The following is a 16,863-nucleotide window of genomic DNA, read 5'->3' on the forward strand; positions in this document are numbered from 1 at the left end:
CACTACAGTTTTGGCTCAAATATATAACTGGACTATTAATGAAAATACTGGACAATTTAACAAGAAATACTCTGCTGAACATGTTCACTATTACTAATATAATCATGTTTAGGTATACCAATAGCATAATTTGTTGAAATTTTACATATATACTTGCTTCAGTCTGTATTAAGAAACTTTACTATAACATCGTTGCAACAGTGAAGTTATTTAAGTAAATATATATCTTGGACACTTCTGGAAGAGTCTGAAAAACTAACAAAATAATGAAAAATATGAAGATACACATTTATCTAGCAACAAATGAAAATTACTTTTCATCATGTGGCATCAGTCAGTGTACTAAAGAATTGTCTTTTATATAGTGGAAATGCAAATATCAGCCAATCACTATGTTTGAATACTTACGTAAAAGAAAACGCCTTATGTTTTACAGGAATACAGCCATTTTGCATGCAGAAGAATCAAGAACTGGCAACTTAAATCTAATTCCATTTTAAAATCTTCATTTTTTATTATCTCTTTTCTAATCTTGTACAGCAATTAAGTGGTAAAACTTTTGAGTATCATAATGCACTATTACCAATGTAGAAAATATTTTTAAAGATTTTTGTACTGATTTCATTGTAGATATGTAATAAATTCAACTTGTCTGCTCTTTAATGGCAATTAAATCTTATTGATTTTTCAACTTCCCCTGAGTAATGATCTGAAGAAGTGAGCATGAAGAAAACAAAGTGTTTTATTTATTTTTTATTATTCATTTATTTATTTATTTCCATGCTGTATGCAAAGCAGCATAATTGTATGTTAGATTTAAATAAGACAGGTTTACTTTATTTCCTGGAAGTGACTGAAACGATGATAGTAAAAATTTAGGAATTATCTACAGGAAAATGAATACACACAAAACTGTTACCTTTACAAAGGAAATGCTGTGTACAATTCCAAGACTAGTAAAATATTGTCTAATGAGACATCATCATTCATTCACCCTTATAACATGATGTGGCGTAAATACATTGTGCTCACCAGGCACAATAGAAATTAGTGATGGAAATTAATGACAAAAGATATTTATGAGCTATTTTGTCCGTCGATGGGAATTACAAAAATATCAGAGTGCAAGTGCAAGTTTCACTTGAGTCTTCAAATTCAAAAATCAATTAAAGTAGACACATCTATCCTGATCACTTAAAATTAAATATGAAAGTATAAAGAGGTACAGATGAATTACATGCCACAGGCATCCCTGAGATATCTAACAGCAGATGCTGAGAAAGGTGGAGGGAAGATATGGTGAGCTAGTATTAAATACCTGGTATTCCATGAAATCATATATGCTAAAAAACTAGAAATCTAGTTTGTGTTGTAACTTTTTAAAAATCCATATACCGATATTAGATTATATATTTATTTTTGATATATTTCTTATAACAATATGACTTAAGAAAGTATAATCTAATTGTTTTTTTTTTTTTGTGTTTAAAGCATGATACTTGAAATTGTTTTCCCCAATGAATTCATATCCATGTGCCTCAGAGACTTAAAAAGAGAAGTGCATTTGAACAGTTACAGTAAGAGTTAGATTCCTCATACTTAAGCAAAACAAAAATCAGTTAGGTGCCAAAGTCTGCTTAGCAGCACCAGAATAAGGAAATTAGGTGAATAGTTGGGTCACTACAAGCAGCTGAAAACACTGCAATGCACACAGAGTGGAGCAGCTGATATGCTAGAAGGCAGGGTAGATATTTGGTGGAATCTCAAGAGGCTGGAGGAATGTGCTGATGGGAACCTCATGAAGTTCATTTAGGAGAAATAAAAGTTTTCCATCTCTGGGACAGAGGAACCCTGACAGCAGTACAGTTTGAGAGACAAGTGACTAGAAGCCAGCTTTACAGAAAAGGATCAAGGGGTATTGCTGGACAATAAATTGAAAGCAAATCAGTGGTGAGCCCCTGTGTCATGTACCATTAGCCACACATTGGGCTGTATTAGAAAACCACAGACAGCAGGTTGAAGGAAGTGATTATTCTCTTCTATTCAGCATTTTTGAGACAAAATCTCAACTAGCGTGTCTGCTTTGGGATGCTTCAGTACAATGAAGATGTTGAAAAAATGGAAGTCCATTAGAAGCAACCAAAACAATAAGGTGGCTGAAGTCCTAGATCCTAGGACTTTAACTTGCATCTCTGTCACCCAAGAGTTGGCCCATTTTACTGAGTTCCTTTACACTGTGGATCCCTTTACGCTCTTGTGGAAGCTGCACCACTGAGAATGGAAGATCCCTTAAAGCAACAGAAAGCAAGAGCAAATAGATACAAAGAGGATGAGACAGAGGTCTGCTTTGTTATAACGTTAGGGCATTTTGAAGGACATGAACCTGGATTTTTGTTCCCAGTGCCAAGCCACCTTATGCATTTTACAGCACAAAAAAACAAAACAAAACAAAACATGGTATTCAGTATTATTTTTTAAAATGTAGATATAATCCAAGGAGAAAAGAATTAAAGAGATCTTGCTCTTATGATTATACTCACTCCAAGGCTTTGTACAAAAGATTAGAACATTCAAAAATATTCTAAAAAAGACAGAAACCTGGGAAGTTGGTTTCAATACAGTGCACTAGGCCTAAGCACTGTCTGCTGTGTGAACAGTACATGCCAGCTCAAAACTCAGGTGAAGAGTGTGCAGATCTTTGCTGACAGCAGAGCTTGGAAACTTAGCTCTACACTACAGGAAGCAACTATAGTTGCTTATCAACAAAAATTACAAAAAAGCTTACTCTTAAAACTCCCTCTTTAAAAGCAGCCTGATTTTTCAAAGGATTGAATGGCTTTTCAACGGGGAAAGCCCTGTGTTTCCAATGGGGAAAATGTCAAATACTGTAATTATGTCAACCTTCTAAATAACATCTCTGCAATACTTCCCTGGCTCATGAATTAATTTCTCAAAAGGTTTAAACAGGCTGTTTAACTCGGAGAAACCCTGAAACATGGACATTTAGAAGACTGTTTTCAGGACTGGACTTCATGAATAGGTAAAAGAAATCCTGCAATTGTCTCCAGCCACATTGAAAATATTGAAAATGTAGTATTTGTGGTGCTGTGATCCTTCCAGCTTGGAAAGACTTAAAAAGTTCAGGAAATGCTCATAAAACAAGGGAAAAATCCTTTAACTCCTTGGGCACGATCCCTTACTAGTACCTTGCCTCTCCTCAACTCCTTCACACAATTTTTCCAAGGTTTGCTTCCAGAGTAGTTTCAAAATTTGCTCTGTTTTTGTCAGCTTGCTCTGCTCAGCCCTAATTATCTCCAATAGCCATCCACTTTTTCAGTGAATGACTCCTTTCAGTTACAATAAAAAATAACAACAAACAACAAATGAACAAACAAAAAAGAAACCCACTTATGTTATTCAGAAGAAGTAGATATATGATGACAATAAAGGAAAGGGGTTGGTTTCCATTTTATGTTTGTTCAACCTATCTCCAAGATTAAAATAAAAAATGCTAACAATACTTAGTAATCCATTTTATCTTAACTGAGAAGTAGCATACATAGACTTAAGAATTTTGTTAGTGCTTATTTGTCAGATTTGAGAAAATTACTATTGACAAAGCAGTCCTGTCAGGGGAAAAGGATATGATGTACACAATTACAGTAATATCCATCACTATTGAATTGCCATTCTGTTCTAAGAAAAATGAAGGGAAGAACAAAGGACAATGTATGTCAAAACATATTTAGCAAATTTTGAAGTTCAATGTTACTGTTGGATATTGTTGTTATCTTCTGAAGAGTTTTTACTCACATGTACTTTGGCTACAGGGCACTAGATTGATTATAACATACAGAAATTATCTTGAAAAAATAAAATATTGATATACAGCTCTGTTCACAAAAGAGCACAAATACATAGTATTTATGCAATGAATACTTATAATTATATATTTTAAGTCTTCAATATTTAATAAGTTATATATTTCTAAGCTTCAGAACATATAAATTCATAATGTTACTCTAAATCAGAAAATCAAATTGCAGAGGTTTATAGTTTGATACCTCAGAATGTTTTGGCCACCTCCCAAAAGAAACTATAACGTCTCTCTTCCAACCTACAGATAACAGAAGAAAAGACAAAGTAGGGGACTAGTCTAAAGATACAGTACATGAAGGGAAAGGCAGGAATAAACTCAGGAGTTTTATTTCACGGCATTTACTCTCACCACTAGGTCATATCATTCAAAAGCTGATCACAAAAAAGATAATGCTGTATTATGTCTGGCACTAGTGTTTTATTTCCATCCACTGGCCCAACTCAGAGCAGTGTGAAAGTGATGTGAGGAAGCAGCTCATATATCCTCCTTTCCAACTCAAATGCCAAACTGTACTCTCTCTCATTGACATCACTTGAACAACTGTCATACAGAGAAATGAAATAGCTCTACATGAATCCTCTCACTTGAAGCATGCTCCTGCTTATTAATTATCAATCGTAGTTGATAAATCCTTGATTACTGTCTTTCTAAAAAAGGACTCTACAAAACCTTTATTTTAACCCTTTAATGGTATCTAAGCAGAAGCAACTTTTATATCAGTTCAGTGAACTTTGTCTTTCTATTTAAAATGATGACGACAAAAATGATGAATCAGAATACGTGCTGTACTAGCATAATGGACAGCTAGATTAAATAAGGCTTCTATTTCATCTTGTTCCACAGCAGGCTACATTATTCTGATAGCACCGTAAACCTTCAAGTTCACTGTTACTTTATTGCTGCTCTTTAGTTTGCTGATATTACCCCGAAACATAATAATCAATTATGAATTCTTATAGTTTAATAGATCTGAGAATTAAGATTAAAAAAAAAAAAAAAAGTATCATGTTATTCTAGCAAACTTTGTCAGCTACTTGCTGTATACTACCTATTTTGAACTTGCTGTCCATTTGTTAGTATTTTAAAATGTATTAGGCAGGTGGGTGTGAATTCAGAAGAAACATATACGCATTTTATATTGTTCACGTTATAAAATAGTAGCTAAGCAGAACAATGAAATATTTTTTATTTCTGGTATGAGAATTCAACTGCCCAGAAAAGTGTAATCTATATCAAAGAGAACAAACTTTTACTTTATGCCACAAAATACAGATTAAAATACTTGAATGAAAATGGTTGAACAAAATGAAGTTACAAAAGTGTTCCAATAGCTGTTCAGAAAGACAGCTGATGGAACACATACTTGTGTGTACATATATTATATATATATATAAATGATTTAAAGTCAGGCATATTTTTTCTTAAAAGTGACTGTGAAACACGAGCTAGGGAACAAATTATTCACTACCATTATCAATTGCAAAGCAAGACTGAGCCTCACATTCTATTTACTTGTCTTGCGCACATAAAAATGAAAGACGCACACAGGAAGAAAAGCAAACTTGAATTACCGTAACAAAATAACAAAAAACAGAAGACCTAAAACAGAATTACATACCAGGTACAAATTCAGCATTAAAAGGTACCTCAGCTGTCTTTGCGGTTGCATAAAACCAAAACTGCTACTTCTTATCTGATATAAATTTGTATTCAACTTTATAAACTGAAAATTAATTGTGACCTTTATGTCCATATACCATTTTCACAAACACAGCAAAACCATGGAATTGGTTGCAGTCAATTAGTAGACATTTAGTAACTATTTAAAGTTTAAGAAGAAGAGGCTAAACCCAACCATTGAAGGAGGAGGAAGCCATTTTGGGTGTGGCACCTGCAAAGTCAACAGGTGCTTTCTTTAATAAATTTACAAAAGCATCCTCGAAGAATAATGTTTCACTTTCAGGGAAACAAGTGGCTTGGGGAAAAAAGGGAACTCACAAGAACTGTAGAAAATGAGGGATATTTAATGTCATGAAATCTTAGGAATAGCTCCTAATTCTGAACAATTCTGGAATGGATGAAAAAATGTTCAAGTAACTCTGAGGGAAATCAGTTCTTATAAAGTGGACGATAATATCCGCATTTAACTTGTGGGTGCCACAGCCTTGTGCTATGATTGGCTGCCATCTGGGCTCCATCTGACAACAGCAGATTGGTATTCTCTGCACACGTCCTCGCAATTCCTGTTGCCTGTTTGCTGTCCCTTACACATACATACAATACAGTATTTACTCAACTATAAACATTCCTGTAATGTACACAAGCAGTATCTACAGCACAGTTATGCACCAGCATTTAGGATTAATTTGGTATTAATAATATATATCTGTTTAATCTTTTTTACAACTGATTTATAATAAATTATTTAATGGTGCAAATATTTTTTCACCTATATATGTTAGAAACCTTATCATTTTTGTATTTGCTTTCCTTATTTCCCTTTATTCCCACAAGCCATTATTACATTCATAATCTTCTTGCTTTCATTATGGTAACTTTCTGTTAAACAGAATAGTTAAATAACTGCAATGGGAACTGAGAGTGTGACTGAGAACAGACTAAAGCAGGCTGATGTCTTAGCACTGCACAGAAATATTTTTCTTCACAAGCAGCAATTTACCAAGAAGGCTATCAGAATCAGTATACAAACTAAAACTCCTCCAAGATCAACACAGACACCAGTGTCCTTAAAAGAGCAGAAGATACTATTCCTTTCCATTTATTAAATGATTCAACATTGCGGTATGCCTGCAACTAATTAGTATGATCAACACAGTGCAGGGCAGGAACAAAAGCAGTCCAGCCTCTGAGATGTGTTGATGTAAAAGCACACAGGAGTATACATTTTTAAACCCTGTCTCATAATTTATAACCATAACATACTGATCATTCCTTGATGGAACTTTCACGTGTAAGACTGAATTAAATGTCATTTCTGATTAGGCCTGTCTCTGGATATTAAAATTGACCAGCAGGTTTATTCACTTACTAGCAGTTGAACAACTTACTTTCTTTAAGGCTGTCTTATACCAAACATTATAGAAAACAGAAGGTCAGTTACTGGCAAGTAAGAATGATACAAGCACTGTAAAAAGAACATATAAGTACGGCGAAAGAGAGAAATATATTTGCTAAGTCATATACTTACCATTAGCACTGCAAAGTTATTGAAGTGTGTACTCTGAATGGTGGTAATATTGCCTGCAGAACTAATTATGTGGCACCCTTCTCCCCACCAGCCTCCATGTCCATCTAGAAGGTCAAAATCCCAGAAGGCTGCAATGGGGTCTATACCCCGTGCAAAGTGCCTCAGCCCTATAGTAAGAGGGCTGGTGAGGTTTCCAAAACTGCACCCATCTGCAAAAGCAACAAACTGAATCAGAGAGATGGAGTGGAAAACCCTTTATTGATGAATGTTGTGTAAAGAGATCAGATACACTAAACTATGGAAAAAAAAAACAAAAAAAAAAGCAATAGACATAAATTCTTAATGGTCAAAATCAAAGGTAATGTTCACATTCAGAAAAGTTTGCAATAGTTTAAATAAATCTGAATGAACATTTCAGTCTCATAATGTGTCCAAATGATCTAGTCAACCTTCACAAAGCTGATTTTTTTTTGTCTAAGATTCTTCAGTTACAGCCAGTGTTACACTATTGCTCTTGTAACTGCAAAAATGGCATGGTTTCATCATATGATTAATAGCTGAGGAAATTCTACACTTTGAAAGTCACATTTAAACATTTTAAAAATGTTAATAAAATGAGAGCACTGCTCAGAATCAAATAAAATTATTAAAATTCCCTGGGTGAATAATTAATCAAAATAATGATTCACTGGCATATAAAATATGTCACGTTTAGACAAAAATATTTAACACCTGTTTTATGTTCATTATATCAGAAAGTATACTGGAGAGTACTGATACATGCAACAGGGCACTACTCCCTCCCTGACAGTCTTATTTTTCTCAATGTCTACGATGTTAGCATTGCAATTTTCATTGTAAAGAAAAGAGTAAAACAAGATTTTTTCCTATAGCTCTTTGTTTTAAGAAACAAATCTCCGTAACAACACAGTCAAAAAAAATAGTAACCGCAAATCTGCATTCTAGTCACACAGCAATTGCATTTCTTTATTTGCAGGAGAGTTTGAATAAAATGATGCAGATAGGAATAAATTCAAACATTGCTGCTAAAGAAACAGACCATTCCCAGCCTCTCAGCATACAGTATACTCTACTCTATTCTCTACATAATCAAGCATATCTTAGCTTTCAGATTAAAGGAAATAATGCATAACAACTCCTCACCTATTTTAGCAAAAACAGCTGGTGTGGCAACCGTCCTACGTTTCCCATCATCTGCAAGATTTGATGAGTTTCCTGTGCTGGGAAAGAGTTTTCCATTCCGAAAGACAATAAACTGTAGCTTGCAAGTGGAGTTATCAACAGATTGCCAGGCTGAAGACTGAGAGAAGACAGACTGTGGCAAATGAACTGAAGCTACTGCTACAGCATTCTGTACAATGAGAAAAAAAAAAGAAACATTTAAAATGCAAATCACAACAGGGTTGCTTTCATGATGTTTTAAACTCCTGTACAAGAAATGTATGCTGCTTTCCTTTTCCAACAGACTGGAAGCAACCAAAGAAGCACGAGCTGTAACCATGGGAATAGGATTGGTACAGTGCATATTAAAAGGGAAAACGTTTTGATTGAATGTGTGAGTCTATATGGTCAAGCTCCCTGCTGCAGAGGTGAGAATGGTTCTTACCGTGCCTGCTAGAGGGTCCATCAACACTGCAGATCTGATTTAAAGAGACAACCTCTACCAGGTTTTCTCCTTCACTTAAAACAGAATCAGACAACTAACATTAAAACATTTCTCTGAAAGGGTATTTGAAGAGTATTAAAATAATTTTATAAATAAAAATAATATAAAAAAGACAGTAGAGAACTGCAAATGTACTATATAACATTTTTTATAAATACATTTTTCTTGCTTCATATATGGAAAATCAGTTAACTCCACGTTTTAGCAATCCAGGATAAAAATATTACAAGCACTAATGAAAAAAAAAACAAGATAGCACTAAGAGAAAATGAATGAAGACTGTCAGATCACTATAATAGCTTTGCGTTGTGATTGTGTTATACACCCTTTTACAAGCAGATAATTCGCTTACAGCATATTTATAAAGCACACCAAACATTATGTTCAGAGGACTTCACTCATCAAGTATTTTTTCCCCTGCCCAAATAGAAAGCTAATCATTAAAGGCTGAGATATTTACAAGAAAAAACAAATGATGAGCAATGGGAAAATAAAGACGGAGTCTGTCCTGAGCCTTGAAGTGAAAAGTGTATGTATTTAAAAACAAACAAACTACAAAATGTTCTAATTTGCATTTCCCCCAAGGGCAAAGTATAGCTTCTGTGCACATAATTTACATAGATTATCACACAGTTTACTCATAGTACATGTGCGCTACCTCTTCGAGAAGTAAAAACAATAATCTTCACAACCATGTAAACAAACTTAATGCTAATATATGTCCATATGCTAGGGGAAATACACAAGAGATAAAAGGCACAACAGAGATCAGCAAACTAAAATATTAGAAGCACATAATGACCTCACGGTAAATGAGTAGTCTGTGATGTCACTGGGATGCTTATGTAAACAGATAAAGGCTTGTTCATTTTATTTATTTATTTATTTATTTTTATCACCAAGCATATTTTGGAAAAGTTTTGTGATTCTAACAACAGAAACTCAAAAAAAAGCCTTTTTTATTTTATTTTATTAAATATTTAATTTAGGTGATGTCACTTAAATATATTCATAAAATTAAATATGCTAAAAATATTCAGGAAAAATACAGAAAATAGCAACAGCACATTTTTACATTAGATTTTAAAATGACTGTGAAGACTTTAATTGGAATTAACAGAGCTAAACATCAAGTACTCATCCTTAGATTGTTTCCACTGCCTAATTCACTGATTCTAAAGCTGTCATAATTGGCTTTGTCTCATGCTTCTGAAAAAGACATATTTCACTCTATGATATCCCAAAGTATCTCTGTAAGCTGAATCTCTGATGATTCCATTTTAGCCATAAATTTGTTATTAATAAGTACATACAGAAATTTTTAGTAGTGTCATTTGTCAAACCCCAGATCTCTCCTGACTTATCTGGAGATCTACAAAAGTGTAAGAGAAATTATAGTGTGATTAACTTTATATAGGATTTTCATTATTATTCTATGCTGGAAAAAGCAACAATAATGACATATTAAATTACACTAATTACTTATTACACACAAAAAGAGAAAGCTAGAAGCATCTGAATAAGCTTATGATAATGAAACCAACAGCTAAAGGCATTGGAATAAGCAACAATGTGCCATGACTTGACAAAAGCTGTCCTACAGAAGGCAGAGGAACACAACTGGTTTATAGCACTTTTGCTGAGGCAAAACTGTCTAATTCATTGATGCTCTCAAATTACTTCTCTATTTTGACTCACTGATACCAATGAGAAAAAGCAGTGATACAATGTGGTAAACAGAGCTTGACTTTGAGACCGGGGAGGGGAGGCAAGGGGCTGCACACATCCAAAGCACAGAGAGCTGGCTTGTTTGAACTGCCTGATGGCCAGTTGCACAGTTGGGAATGATCAAGGTGATGGCTACCCCGTCACCTCCTTTACTTCCCAGTCTCTGCCCATGCAGAATCCCTTAACCAACACGTGTAAAGGAACTTGATCACAGAGATCCATAGACTAGCTTTATCTCCAAGGGGCAAAGACTAATGCAGTGAAGAAGAGCTGTGCACAGCCAACACATGGATTCAGCACAGACTGTATGCAGTCCTTGGACTGATAGAGCAGATGTCACACATGCAGCAATGCAACATTTAATTAACCATGTGGCAAAAAGGCACATTTACAGAAAATTATTTCCTCTTCAGGCTTCAGAAGAGGGTTTTTTCCTATTTCTCCAAACAAAAGGCACCAAAACCATGAATATCTATAACATTAACTATTTAATAATCTTTGGAAAATAATGTCTACAGGCAATTTCTGGGACATGGTGTAATTTTGAACACTACCCTATGTATACCTGATATTTCAAACGATTTATTTTGAGTGCAGGCAGAGCAAAGGAAAAAATTGTGAGAATGTATAGGTAAAGTCAAAACTCAGTGCATATCAAGTATTTACTTTATGTAGAAGTTCCTCAAAATTAAACATCAAAATCAACTGTTTCCTATAGCAACGTGTCTGCCAACAAACTCCTGTGCTAGGATATTCATGCAAAATGCACACACTGAGAATGCCCACACATTCGTAACACTGTTTAAAAATATGAATAAATATTTGTGAACATTTTTTACATTTAAGATATTTGAGAATCTTTATTTTAATAGCACTAGTCATTATTCACAGGAAAAGAATACGAGCACTCAAGCAAACCCTATTATTGCAGACAAGAATGGATGGAGCTTGACTGGAGCCTTAAATTCTGCATGTTGTCAATGAATAAGTCAGTTCACCACTCTTGCCTCAGTCTCCCCCTCTTGTGGTGAAATAAAAATAATAGTATTTCTTTTCCTCCTAAGTCTAGAGATGAAACACAATATGTGAACAGATTATTACTAAGACCAACAACAGTAACATTAAATTTTGAGTGAATGACTGTGCTTTAGATGTTTCAAACTCCATATAAATAATCTCCTGTTTTAAAATTTTATTTGGACACCATATTGCCACATCACACAATAATTGATATTCCATGGTGCACTAGCAGCAGTGTCTTGGGAAGCCGCTCTACCTCTAGGGAGAAACAGATCTGGAGAAAGAACCACCATGGTTCTGCATGGGATCTGCAGCTTTGCAATGACACAGGTCAGCACTGGCAACTTATATTTTCCCTGGAAAAGCTTACAATATGTGTCAGCAACTTACCAGTTAGGATTTAGAAATTCTGTGATCATTTTCAAAACAGAATGTCAATAATCCCCTCATGACTCCATTTCACTTTTAGTCCTATTAACTAGATTGGACTGGCAATCATTAAAAAGGAAATTCTGAGCACTATAGATTTTTCTAAGGAATATTCTTCTGCTGGAAAATGACAGTGTTTTTAAATGAAAGCTAGCCACAGAGATCCATCAATTTCTACAAAAATATGACAGAAATTATTCAAATTTCAAAACCTCCCATGTCATCTGTCCACCTATTCCCAAATCTGCTGTGTGACCTGCACCAGGGAAAGAGGGCAAAGCAGTAAACCAGATCTGTTTTCCAGGAGGCTCCTAGGACTCCCAGCTCTGAAAACTCGTAACCTGGGAAAATTTCCCAAAAGCCAAAGGAAAGGTTCTTTTGAACACTATGATTCATAACTGGAAAGTAAATTTGTAAGAATTTCTGAAGTTTCATTTCTTGTTTCCATTTCCATGCTAAGCTTTTGTTGTTGTTCCTGCACATGCCTTGATACTAGAATGATTTTGAGGTCAAGCACGGTATTTATGTTTGAGATAAAATATATTTCATAGGAAAGCATTTAATTTTGAGTGCTCAGAACAGTTGAAAGGTGTATTTTTTCTAATTGTCACTATCCTCAACTTTAAAAACAGTACCTTTACAAGAGGTAAGAGGAAAATGGGGGGGAAAGGGAGGAAGAGTAAATGAAATCACCTTAACACCAAGCAGACAACTAGAAAAAGCAGCTCCACTGCTTCCAGATTTTAAAGAAACTGATTATGTGTTTTACATATTCAAATACAAGATGTCATAGATTATTAATGATCCAAGGGTGTTGCTAAAATATGCACAAGCTATATAAAATTACAGTAGCAGTAAAAATGTAGCAACTAAGCTCTACTGGTAATAACCTATATTACTAAATAAGTATTGACTGAGTTAACAGTGTGGTCGTCATCATAAAATCAAGTGAGTAAATTATGTATACAAATACAATAGATGTTCATAAGGCCCTCAAACAAGACAGTAGATGCTCAGAAGCAACCAAAGAGATTGATTTAGAATTTATGTTAAAGGTTTAGTGGCTAACATAATAAAATAGTGCAAAACTGCTTTTTCATCTGTCTCCCCTGCTAGATATTTAAATCACACTCTTTTTATTTCAGCACATAAGAGATACAGAGAGGCTTTTGGCCCAGCACTGTCAAGTTTAGTCTAACTGTATGTATGTACTTCTCTCTTGCTCTAGTATGGAAAGCATCAAGAAAACAAAACAAAAAATTAAAATGTCTGGGAGAATGTCAAATAAGCATTCTGTAAAAGGAAGGGAAACAATGGCAGTTTGAAGAAATATGGTTATGTAACACTCAATGGCAAAGCAATTTAACAGGTCCTGGAAAAAAAGATAGGATTGATGTTTGTTTTTTAAATAGGAGGATAGAAGGCAAAGAGAGTATAAGAGACTCCCAGCCATATTAATTTGTATACATTGTTCCAAATTTATCAGTTTACTTGTAGTCCACTAGGCTGGTGTATAACAAAAGTCTGGAAAGACTCAGGAATGACTAGCAAGAAAAAAGAAAAAATGATACAGATTCCGAGACAGAAATGAAAAGATATCTCCAAAAATGCAACATAAAATCACCTGGCTATAGGGATGAAATTGCTATTTATGTTAGGATTATTATGTAATAAAGTTGTTATATTGTAATGCTGCAGCCCACATTCATCTTAATAGCTTGAAACCAAAGTACATACACCAAGATACCTTTGTTCTAGCCAGACATAAATGTCGTTTTAATGCATAGTGAAAATGTGACAACAATAAATATAGGCAATTACATGAAAAGGTACAAAACTATCTTAAAGTGTACTTAAAAGTATATCTAATAAGAAAGGCTTTCTAGAATTCATGCTATATAAATATTAGTTTCAGCAAGCAACATGGACATTTTAGAAAAGCAGGTAATATAAAATAATATTTGAAAGCCTGACAATCACTAATCCTTTTTCTAATATAAGTAAAAAATAAAAGCAGTTTCCACTCTAGGATTTTGTATTTCAAATTTTAAAACTTGGCAAACTCCAGAACTTTGTTAATAAAAGTTACCTGGATTAACAAGATCCAGCATGGAGAAGCAACTCAAAAAGAATATTGAATATTATCAGAATGACTATGAAAAGAAAAAGAAAACAAAACAAAAACAAAAACAAACAAAACAACAACAACAACAACAAAAATTGATCAACGAAAAAGTAGCTTTAGGTGTCAAGAAATGGATAAATACAGGGATAACTGCCAAAAACACTTTACATACAGCATTAAGTTCTTCAGATCTATATTTAACAAATGGACAAGGAAAGAAGTAGAGTTGCTATATAGAGAGAAACAGGTAGAGATAAAACAAACTAGAAAAAAAATCAGGTAATACATTTTTTGTTTAACCTCATTGAAGGTGTTGATGTTTGCATGGAGACAGTTGGGAACAATAAGAAAAACATTATAAGAAAAATAATATAAGAATTACCACAAAGGTCAAAGCAAAATTCAGCATGGGCTGAATAATGTCATGCAAATCTTTGACACAACTGACATGTGAAATCAGAGGACAACTATGTTTTTTGGTGGTGGAGGTGTGATTTTTTTTATTTTCTCTCTCTCTCTCTTTTTTTTTTTTTTTTTTTAAGGATTATACTAAGTTGGTCATAGAGCACTGACGACTTCTCTGTAAAATGATCTACAGTTAACGTGAATAAAGTGTGGCATGTAATTAAAACGGTATAGACCTATGCATGAATGGCTTTATTGCACAGTTTGCAGCATTTACAGCTGCTGCTGCCCCATCCCCATATTTGTCTGCTTCTATGTCAAAAGACAGCCTGCTTTTGCAAGTCTGAAAGAGTTGTTTGCTAAATTGCATAAAAATGTGGTGTCCTTAAGCAGACCTATATGGACTGCTGTGTCATTGTGTGTATCTTCCAGTGTGATGCACTGAAGTTGCTTATGCATTCATGCACAATTCCTCCAAAACATAGGTCAGCTCATTGCATCTAAGATTTCATTATTAATTCGTCTGTAAAAATACACTCAGAATATATAATAATATAAAATATTATTATTATTATTTTTCTATGGAAGGTAAGATGTGTGGAATTCAAGCAAAAGCTGACTTTGTAATCTGATATCATGAGAGGAAAGAGAAAGGGTTAAAAAAAAAAGTTGAAGTAAAAGGAAAAAAAAATAAAAGAAAAACTAACACTAAGGGGGACAGGATAGGTTTACCACAGGTAAATAATGCCAGACTCATGTGATAGTCCTTGATAACTTTTCTAGACAAGGACACACAGGTCACCTAATTTCTTTTGCCCTCAATAAAATACTGGATACTATATTGAAAGCTGAGTTGAGACACTGAGAATTAGTAGAAATAGTGTCAGGTGAATAAGGAACTAGCTAAAATTCATAATAAAATGATTTACTTTGAAAGGAAACTTAGGCTGGAGTGAATGTACCAGAAGGTTCTATGAAAATTAGTTTGGGGACTTACAGTTTTCATCTGATGACCTTTAAACAAAAAAGAGGAACATCACCTAAGACAACACTCAAAATCATAGGCTTTACATTTTTATAATGAGAATTTCTGTTATAAGCTGATGAAACAAACCACTTTGAAAAACAGACAAGGAAAAGAACTTGAATGCACTGTTTTATCACATGGATGAATCTGAGCCACTGCAATTTAACAATAAAAAATACAAATATAGTCCAGAACATTTCAAATGAAGCATTTCCATTAGACAGGGAAATACTGTGATTTTGAAGAATAATTTGTTTTACAAGTGCAGAGGAGGAGAGTTCTGCATTGTCAGCTTAGCAAAATGAAAGGAGAAAAGGCTGTGTCTGCTGCCTTTAGAAACACCAGAGGAATAGAATCTAGAGAGGAAGAAGAGTCATGTGAGCATGAACACAAGGACAAGCAGGATATTGGTCAAGAGTAAAAATGCCAATGTGAAGTATGAAAATACTTCCTAGCCTTTATTACAGAAAGGACAGGGTGGCCTCCAAGGAGAATGGACATGCACACACAAAAATTCACCTATTTTTGACAGAGCATTTGAATATTTTACGATAGAATTACACAATACAGTTCTCAGGAAAAAAGATTTTGTAAAACTATTCAGTCATGGTAGTGTCAAGTGACTTACATCTGCAATAAAAGAACATTGAGCATGGAACTGATATCATTATAAAAAAAAAAAAAAGAAAAGAAAAAAAAAAGAAAAATTCTGCACACACAACAGCTGCAGACAGTTGGCAAACTTGAAAATTAAGCCACATTTAATGCAGACAGCTATTTTAGAAATCTTAATATAAACGTGTAAAAATAGAACAATTAAATACAGATCTGATTTGGAACAGTACAGAAATGAAGGCCTACACATATTTCTATTACATATCTTCCTACTAATTGTCTTTAAAATTGATGAGATCTTTAGCATTTAACTAACAAGAGCTCAGTGTCCTACACTGCTGGATGGTCCAGCAGCAATATCTGATACAGATGACAGCTAACTACTGACACATGCTCAGATTAACATTCCTAGTATACAATTGCCTAAAAATGGTATCACCCTAATCACTGCACTATTATTCTTTAACAAAAATTCCAGATTTACTCTACCTGAGATAGGATATTTGTTGAGGATATCCTTTATTTCTGGTAGCAGCAGTGGTAGCACTATCAGTTAACCTTGTAGCTCTGAATAAAAGACAAAATCCTCTGTTTAAACTGTTGGATCTGCTAGCAATCTCCCATACACTCAAACTGTACCTATAGTCAGAACCATCTTTGACTATAATATTATGGTGACTGCAAAGAAAAGCCTTCAAAGCAACCTGAGTGTAAATTAAAACAGATAATTCTACAAGAG

General features: G+C 34.1%; 1 protein-coding gene across 6 annotated transcripts in view; it reads right to left on the reverse strand.

The window, feature by feature from the left end:
- ADGRA1 (adhesion G protein-coupled receptor A1) overlaps positions 1-16,863 on the reverse strand; it is a 270,862-nt gene that overhangs the window by 46,307 nt on the left and 207,692 nt on the right. For 4 of the 6 annotated variants that reach the window (XM_035330799.1, XM_035330800.1, XM_035330801.1 and 1 more), the window contains 2 exons: positions 8,253-8,460; positions 7,089-7,297 (listed from right to left, as the gene is read on the reverse strand). In XM_035330799.1, coding sequence (XP_035186690.1) covers positions 7,089-7,297; positions 8,253-8,460 — 417 coding nt within the window. Of the gene's footprint in view, positions 1-5,526; positions 5,690-7,088; positions 7,298-8,252; positions 8,557-16,863 lie in introns of those variants that run through there. The other 2 variants (XM_035330803.1, XM_035330804.1) reach the window with 2 other exon arrangements.

This window comes from Oxyura jamaicensis, chromosome 6 (assembly GCF_011077185.1).
Source record: "Oxyura jamaicensis isolate SHBP4307 breed ruddy duck chromosome 6, BPBGC_Ojam_1.0, whole genome shotgun sequence".
Classification (NCBI taxonomy): Eukaryota; Metazoa; Chordata; class Aves; order Anseriformes; family Anatidae; genus Oxyura; species Oxyura jamaicensis.